Genomic DNA, 9,544 nt, shown 5'->3' with positions numbered 1-9,544 from the left:
GACCCACTGTTGGAAAGCTCTTGAAACACGCTATCACCTCCAACTTGAACTACCTCAAAATCACTTGTAATTTGAGAGATATCTGCATTCAAAGTCAGCCCTACTAGATTTCGAGTCACAATCTAACAGTAGTGAATTTTGTGTGTAAACACAACAGTGAAAAAAACATATCATATACAGAAATGGTGCAATTAACTTCCCAAAAAGGAAAATGTATGGTGCAATTAACTTCCCAAATAGGAAAATGTATGGTGCAATTAATCATTTATTTTTCGTTTGCATATTTTTAAACTACTAGAAATTTGGTCATCTAATAATAGCTTAATGCTTGAAATAGAGCCAAAGTTAGAACAATGAGTTAGATATTTTGCTTGAAACATAAACCATATAAACTTCATTACACCATATTCCTTTTAGATATATACTTCGTATTGTACATTGGAATTTACCCTTATATCCTTTCGATCACCTGTCCAAAACTGTCACTTGGATTTATGTTTAAATTTGTTGATGAATATTAAGTGTGTGAGTGTGTCAAAAGTTGAGCACAAAACTAAGAGGTACTTACAAATAATGCCCTGGCTTTTAGCCTCTTCTTTTTTTATAAATAAGTTCCAACTCTTATTCCTCTGTTCTACAATCCTTACCCTCTAACTTTTCTCAAACTTCAGAAATAAAAACGTACAAATGGCAAATCTTATCATCCAATTTTCAACAACAATCTTCCTCATCACTTTTCTTTCCATCGGAGCTGCAAAGACAGCCGCCAACGACCTTGTCCTAGACGTTGAAGGGAACCCACTCGAAGTAGGCTCATCCTACTACGTCCGCACTGAACTGTCAAAAGTCGGAATTGGGGGTGGCCTAGTCGCGGCATCCAAACCAGACGAGCCTGAATGCCCTCAATACGTAGCTCAATTAGCCGCAGGCTGGTACGGCGAAACCCCAATAACATTCCTACCATCAAACCCATCACAAAAACACATCCACATTTCCTCAGACCTCAACATAATGTTCAACACCTCATCTAGCGTCTGCTCGCAAGGGGCATGGGAGCTAACCCCCGATGCCAACTCCGGTAATCTCCACTTGTCTACCGGAGGTGGTATTGGAAACCCGAGCCCTCAGACCGCAGCCAATTGGTTCAAGATAGAGAAAAGTATTGCTATTTCGGGCTGTTACCAACTCGAATATTGTCCGTCTAGTAGTACAATCGATGGGTTTGCAGCTAAGAAAGATATCGTATGCGGCGCTATCGATGCTACTGATGGCACAGATGACGACCGCATGTTGTGGTTAGGTCTAGTTCCAAGAAGGCCTGATTTCTTCCACATTTTAAGTTTCATTAAAGCTTAAGTGTCGCGTTGTCTTCCTTGCTCCAAAGTACATTGCTACGCATGTAATTCAATATATAAATAATAAGAAGGTTGTATGAATAAGTATAACAATAATGTATGATGTATTATCAACAACAAGATTTTATGTTGGAAATTTATCTTCATTTGAGCACTTAATTATTATGGCCTAGACTTGACTAATTAGAAATCTAAAATATTATTCCAAACAAACTTAAATCACTCATAATTGAGTCATAAAATTATCTAAGCCATTCATTTTTTGTATTAAATCTCCACTCTCTGTTTTATTGACTAACTAAATTTTTTTTCATTTCTCCTTCTTCTCAATATGGTGATGTGACTGCTACAGTGCAACCCTTCGTTGGATACTAATTACTCATAATTGAGTCATAAAATCATTTCCAAGCAAACATCATTCATTAAATTTTTGTTCATTTCTAGAGGTGATTAGTACTTTGTATATATTTCATATATTTCGAATTAATGAATTCATCCTAGATTAAAAAGAGGTCGTTGATTTATTGTTTTATATACGGAAGCCTAGCTAGATTCTACGAAATTTGTTGTGCCTAGTTTATTTGGTCGATTCCTGCCATTCATTTTAATTTTTTTGTTTGCAAGATGGTAACTGTTTAAAACAAATGAATGTCGCTGGTTTTTCCAAAAATTTTGGCCAAACAAAAATTAAAAGATGAGATTTACTTTTAAAATTCAACGGCCATGATTTTAAAAAATTACAATGATTGCAAGTTTTGTGTAGCCATTAGAAAAATTTCCTTGTGTAGATAAGGTGTTAACAGGAAAATATCTCATGTGAAAATCTTTTGGCTTCACAAATTTGGACTTTTATTTTGGCAACTCATCTTGTGTGTAGCCGGTTGTAAAAGAACAAAATAATTCGTATAATACTGGCTGAGAATCCCCTGTAATACTGATCGATTAACCCCAATAACACTGACCAAATAACTCCTATAACGCTGACCGTTGTAACACGAAGGTAAATTCTTTTCGGGTATTTCTACACGATAACGCTCCTTATTTAACTTTTCTACGTCGTGCCCCTCCATATAAGCACTTTTCACACTGTAACCCGCAAGTACATGTAGTAAGTATACAGTAACCTTGCCGTTATCCCACCATTAACAAATTCCGTTAGTGGGGCCCACTCTCTGCTAATTAATATTTTTTTTAATCGATTTGTGTGTTAGAAAATGTTCCGTTAAAGATCTTGAGGGCTATTTTGGTCATTAAAGGTTTAAATTGAGCTCAGATTTGGAAAAAAATAACGTAAATGCCTCGTTTTGCGTATTAAAAAGAAAACACGCAAATCAAGACATTTTTTAATACGCATAACGAGGCATTTAAGTTATTTTTTGTCAAATTTGTGCTCAATTTGGTTCCTTAAGACAAAAATAGCCCTCAAAACCCTTGACAGAACATTTTTCAACACGTAAATCGATAAAATAATATTAATAAGTAGAAAGTCGACCCCACTAACGGACTTTGTTAACGGCGGGATAACGACAAGGTTACTGTATACTTAATACATGTACCTGTGATAAAATTATCTAAGCCATTCATTTTTTGTATTAAATCTCCACTCTCTGTTTTATTGACTAACTAATTTTTTTTTTCATTTCTCCTTCTTCTCAATATGGTGATGTGACTGCTACAGTGCAACCCTTCGTTGGATACTAATTACTCATAATTGAGTCATAAAATCATTTCCGAGCAAACATCATTCATTAAATTTTTGTTCATTTCTAGAGGTGATTAGTACTTTGTATATATTTCATATATTTCGAATTTATGAATTCATCCTAGATTAAATTTTGTGTACTGTGTATAAACATCATTAATGATTGCAAGTTTTGTGTAGCCATTAGAAAAATTTCCTTGTGTAGATAAGGTGTTAACAGGAAAATATCTCACGTGAAAATCTTTTGGGCCTCACAAATTTGGACTTTTATTTTGGCATCTCATCTTGTGCGTAGCCGGTTGTAAAAGAACAAAATAATTTCTATAACATTGGCTGAGAAATCCTGTAATACTGATCGAGTAACTCCAATAACACTGACTAAGTAACTCTTGTAACGTTAACCGAGTAACTTGTAACGTTGATCGAGTAGCCCTATTATAGCTGGACACATCGTGGGCCAGCCACATATAAGAATTTGTGTTATTTTAGTAGTCTGGAGTTCTGAACTATGTTCCTAAAAGAAAAGTACTGAACGCTGAAGACCACCAGTCAACCACCATGTGGTCCATGTCTCAAGCAAATGTTATTTTCTTATTTAATCCGATTCAAATTATAATCGGTGACAATTATGGTACGAGGACATGTTTTTTCAAAGTTAATTACAAAATGGTCCTGAAGATGGCAAAATTATACTCCCTCCGTGTTTTAATAATTGTTACATTTATTAAATGCGGTCGTATTTTAATAAGTGTTACACTCTCCGTTTTTTGTTACAAGCTAGAGATGAGATTGTACGGAACTTTAGGTGGTTTAATAAAATAAGATGTTAGTGGGGTAGGTAAGGTTATTACTTTATTGAAAAGTAAAGTGGTGTGAGAGGGAGTAGAGACCATTGAAAGAGTGAGAAGTGATAAAGTAAGAAAGAGTGGAGACATTAGTAGATAAAGATATATTATTCTGTTTTATTTCCGCAAAATTAGTCACTAAAAACTCACATACAACTTACCCCTCTTATAGCATTCGTCTCAACTATTAGTAATTTTGTTATTGCAAATGTAGTACGTTGAAAACTAAGTTTCATCCTATAATTGGACATGTCGTTTTTGGCCTCTAGCTAGCATTAGCAATAAGCCAACATTCTTATCTACTTGGGTGACCACTGACGGACCTACTTTGTAACTCGAGGGGCACGTGCTAACCCTTTATTTTTTTATTATTTTTGATAAATAAATATTTAAAAATCTGTTTACATAAAATAAATTATGAAATACTCGGTACTGTGTATATGGTTTAAACATTACATAATTTGGAATACAATTAGACGCATACCTGCTATTTATTTGGATGTATATAGAAGGGCTAATTAGTAAATTTACATAATTTTTGTGAATTTTTATCGTTACAGTAGTACTTTTAATGTAGTATTATACTTACAGTGGTATTTTTAATGTATTATTATACATGTATGTTATACTATTAGAATATAGTTTGTTTCAGTAGTACTATTTATAGCCATTATAGGTAACAGTGGTACAATATTTGATGATAACCTATATACTTATTTGTACCACTAGAAAAAAAAAAAAAAAAAAAAATTCACTACTCTTTTATCTTGTAACTGCTATTTACTTGCCATGTAAATAGCAGCTATGCACAAATATTTAACCCACATTTTGTACGACAAGTGAAGCTAATTTAGTGGGTAACAAAGCAGGTGTATTAAATTTCCCTTTGTGCTGCGGGATTAGAGGTTCGAATCTCCTCACCTTCTTGATATTATTTATGTTTTAATTGATATGTACGCAAATTCTAGGAAAGAATAATGTTGAAATTAATAAATTATTAGATTCAACCTAAGAAAAGAAATAAATACGCCTACTTTGATGACCTTTTCTAGTGGCAAATGATTAAAAAATGAAATTAAACCCCTCATATTTATTAAAATGAAAGATCATCTTCATTTAAATTTCTATTGAATGAAATCAAATACGTTTATCATCTTCAGCTAGCAAATGAGTAAATGATCAATTTAAATTAACTCACACTTACATACAAGCATCTCTCAAAACTAGAATTTTGTTCATGACCCTCCCAAACATGTCCAAAAATTCAACCCAGGCCAAACAAGTAATCCACCTTCCAACATTGTATTAATTAATAAAAAAAAATAATGAGCAAAATCCACGAAAAATTTACTTTGTTCATTTAATTAAAGTGAGTAGTGTATACTACTTCTATTTCGTAATAATACAGTCATGTGGAGTCTTGTTATATTCATTAATGTCGCTTTTTATAATTTCATATTTTCTTATTTTTCTACACAGGTATTTACATTTTAATATGTGTATTAAAATTTGTAAAAAAGTTAAATGAAGCTAATAAATACGAGTAATAAGTAGTAAAAGACATTATTTTATTAAAATTGTAGTTATGATAGAGGATAGAAGCAATTTTTTCTTTCAAATTTGAAAAATAATGAGCCCGAACTATTTGATAGTGGAAAGAAAGATATACCAAAATAATAGCAGGACGTTACCTATAAAGGAAGACCAAAAATACTTATCTAGAAAAAATGAAAAACGAAAGTGTAAAAGTAAGTTGTGGCCGATCAAGGGCTTATTTTAATTTAATTTCTAGTAAGGTAAAAGGTAAGGACCTATTAAATGGAATCTGTAACAGGTCAACTTAATTCAAAATAACAGGTTAGGTCCTTGGGAGTGAGGATGAAGGGTGTAGGAATCCCCTCTTCAATGTACCTTTAATGGAATTGATCTTTGATCCCACAATGCAATATGATGGTTGTGAGATGTAAACTTTTCCATTAAATCAAACCTTGTTTGATAGGACTGAAGGATTATTGAATAGTAAAATCATAAATATTTTTTTAAATCGTAAAATTATAAACATAAAGAAACTAGTGTAATGATTTAGTTAGAATAGATGGAGTAAGTAACATTTCAAATTTTTCTAGTTATATTCGTTGGAGCCTCTTATAAACATGCTCCTAATTTTTTTAAACAACTTAGCAACCAAAGCTCAAAAGTTCTTAAGAAAATGACTACCTTTCTCCTACCAGCCATTGCAATAACCGCTCTTCTTTTGCTCCAACTCTTTCCTCTCCCTACTATGGCCGTTTCGTTTTTCTATATCACGGACGAGGATGGTGAACTAATGCTAAACGGCGGAACCTATTACATCATCCCACAGAGAACCTATTCACTTGGGATTAGCGTTTTTTATCAAATTGTTGCCGGAGTATTTTTTTATTTTACCAAATTATTGCTAGAGGTCTGTTTTATTTACCAATCTGGTCAATTGGCCGCTAAAATTGAAATAAAAACATGTTTATATATGCTTAAGACATAAAACCATAATTAACATTTTTATACCATCTTCCTCCGTCTGATAAAAGGCAATCTAAATTTTTAAAAATTAATTTCACCATTTTTTTTGTAAGATAATCTCTTTACATTTTATCCCATAATCTTAGAATAATAGTATCACATAATCTTGAATAATAGAACAAGTTAAAAACTTAAATATCATTGATGATATTAATTGGCCGCTAAAATTGAAATAAAAACATGTTTATATATGGTCAATTGGCCGCTAAAATTGAAATAAAAACATGTTTATATATGCTTAAGACATAAAACCATAATTAACATTTTTATACCATCTTCCTCCGTCTGATAAAAGGCAATCTAAATTTTTAAAAATTAATTTCACCATTTTTTTTGTAAGATAATCTCTTTACATTTTATCCCATAATCTTAGAATAATAGTATCACATAATCTTGAATAATAGAACAAGTTAAAAACTTAAATATCATTGATGATATTAATTGTGTAAAAAAAAATTAACACAAGAAAAGTTGAGCTCAAATCTAAGCTCAAGAATTTTGATTCAAAAATTATCCATTACAATTGAATGTAAATATATTCTGTTACTGTATTTTAGCTAAGCATATTTTTAGATTGATATGATTGTAATTAGTTCCTAAATAGGTGCCTTGTATTATGGCTAGCATTATGCGGCTACATTGTATATATTGGGAAGTCAGTGAATGAAATCCCTTGAGGAAAATATTCCATAAACTCTTTCATGGTATCAGTTGCCTAGGGCACAATTTCCTTCATCTTCCGCTGCTTTCCTCGGCTATTGTTCTATAGCTCACGTTTTCTTTCCATCTACTCTCTTCTCTTCTCTATTCTTCACCATGGGTGAATCCAAGTCTCAATATCACCCTGCTCTTGCTGTCCCTAACATCAAGGCACACATTCCCATTACTCTCGAAATGGCAAATATGCAATACTCTACGTGGGCGGAGTTGTTCAAGCTTCACGCAAAATCTCATCGGGTCCTTCACCATATCATTCCCCCTGCTGCCGGCAAGGAGAAAGTTCCGTCTACCGAGGAAGAAAAGGAACTATGGCAGACCCTTGATGCTGCGGTTTTATCGTGGCTCTATGGTACTATCTCGACTGACCTTATCAACACCGTTATCGAACCAGATGCAACAGCAATGGAAATATGGAATAGGTTGCGTGACCTATTTCAGGACAATAAACATTCTCGGGCTGTGACTCTTGAGCAGGAGTTTTCAACCACGAATTTAGAGGACTTTCCTAATGTCTCGGCTTATTGTCAACGTTTGAAGTCTCTTGCCGATCAACTCAAGAATGTAGGTGCACCGGTTTTGGACAGTCGACTGGTCCTTCAGATGGTTGGGGGCCTTACGAAAGCGTACAGTGGTGTTGGTACGCTTATTAGGCAGAGCAATCCCTTACCCGCTTTTTATCAAGCACGATCCATGCTTACTTTAGAGGAGGTCGGCTTGGCCAAGGATGCTTCACAAGGGTCGGACTCGGCAATGGTTGCGGCATCATTTGATAATTCTCCGCTTGACTCCGGTTCTCATGGTCACTCGAAAGGAAAAAATCAAAAAAAAAGGGAAAAATTCAGGCAACCGCAAGAATTCTGGTGGTGCAGGCCGTGGCTCCGGTGGCGGCAAGGCGGGTCAGTTTTCTGGTGGTGGTTCCGGCGGTGCGTCACGTGGGACAGGCGGCCAACAGTCCTTCTCCCCGTTCTGGCAGCAACAGTGTCCACCATGGGGGTGGATGCCTCAAGGGTGGCCCGTGCCACCATGTCCTTACCCAACTCAGAATTGGGCCAAGCCCAATTTCCAACCCAGGCAGCAACCTGGCATCTTGGGGCCACGACCACAACAAGGCCAGCAGGCCTATGCAGCTTCTTGTATTGGGCAGCCCGCGTCCTATGCTCCGTCTTATGTTCCAACTGACATTGAGTCCGCGATGCACACTATGACTCTTTCTCAACCCGATCCGGCATGGTACATGGACACTGGAGCTACTTCTCATATGACCTCCTCTCCCGGTAATTTCTCGTCTTATTTTAATTTGAGCACTCATCCTAATAATGGCATTGTTGTTGGTAATGGTCATACTATTCCTATACTTGGTTATGGTCATACTAAATTGTCTTCCCCTACTGCTCCCCTTACTCTGAAAAATGTTCTTCATGCACCCAAACTCATCAAAAATCTCATTTCTGTTAGAAAATTTACCACCGATAATTCTGTGAAAGTTGAGTTTGATCCCTTTGGGTTTTCTGTGAAGGATTTTCGGACGGGGCAGCCAATCATGAGGAGTGATAGCCATGGGGACCTTTATCCATTTACCACAAATCAGGCTACTCATTCTACCTTTTCCGCCATCTCACCTAAGCTTTGGCACGATCGGTTGGGACATCCGGGTGCTCCTATCTTAGATGTTCTTAGGCATAATAAAAACATTGATTGTAATAAACATTCTTGTTCTAGCATTTGCAATTCTTGTGTTTATGGCAAACATGTTAAATTGCCCTTTGCTCCATCTACTTCTACTACTCTTATGCCTTTTGATATAATTCATAGTGACTTGTGGACTTCACCTATTTTAAGTTCTATAGGCCATCGTTATTACATTATGTTTTTGGATGATTTTTCGAAATATCTATGGACTTTTCCTATAGCCAAGAAATCGGATGTGTATGACACTTTTCTAGCTTTTAAAGCCCATATCCACACTCAATTTGAACGAAATATCAAAAATATTCAATGTGATAATGGGAGGGAGTTTGATAATGGTCCTTTTTGGGAATTTCGCAAACGCAATGGCCTATCTTTCCGTCTCTCTTGTCCCCATACTTCTCCTCAAAATGGGAAAGCCGAACGGAAACTTAGAACTATTAACAATGTCACTAGAACTCTTCTTGCTCATGCATCTCTACCTCCTTCCTTTTGGCATCATGCCTTGCAAATGGCTACATATCTTCTCAATATTCTTCCAAGTAAGTTGTTGGGTAATAAGTCTCCTTTAGAAATTCTTTATCAACGAATTCCTTCTTACTCACACTTACGGGTGTTTGGGTGTTTATGCTACCCTCTTATTCCTTCTACCACCATTAATAAGTTACAACCAAGGT

General features: G+C 35.2%; 2 protein-coding genes across 2 annotated transcripts; both read left to right on the top strand.

Moving 5' to 3' along the window:
- The first annotated feature begins 522 nt into the window (after positions 1–522).
- On the top strand, positions 523–1,514 carry LOC110712432 (miraculin-like). Its single transcript, XM_021890899.1, has one exon. It carries the CDS (start codon positions 688–690, stop codon positions 1,354–1,356), a length of 669 nt encoding a protein of 222 aa, XP_021746591.1. The 5' UTR covers positions 523–687; the 3' UTR covers positions 1,357–1,514.
- Positions 1,515–7,040: 5,526 nt separating this feature from the next.
- On the top strand, positions 7,041–8,582 carry LOC110707328. Its single transcript, XM_021885351.1, has one exon. The coding sequence runs from the start codon at positions 7,278–7,280 to the stop codon at positions 8,358–8,360; it is 1,083 nt and encodes a 360-aa protein (XP_021741043.1). The 5' UTR covers positions 7,041–7,277; the 3' UTR covers positions 8,361–8,582.
- Positions 8,583–9,544: the final 962 nt, after the last annotated feature.

The sequence above is a fragment of the Chenopodium quinoa genome, unplaced genomic scaffold, assembly GCF_001683475.1.
Source record: "Chenopodium quinoa cultivar QQ74 unplaced genomic scaffold, ASM168347v1, whole genome shotgun sequence".
In the NCBI taxonomy this organism is placed as follows: Eukaryota; Viridiplantae; Streptophyta; class Magnoliopsida; order Caryophyllales; family Amaranthaceae; genus Chenopodium; species Chenopodium quinoa.
The sequence above is the reverse complement of the archived record's forward strand: the minus strand, read 5'-3'. Positions and strand labels throughout refer to the sequence as shown.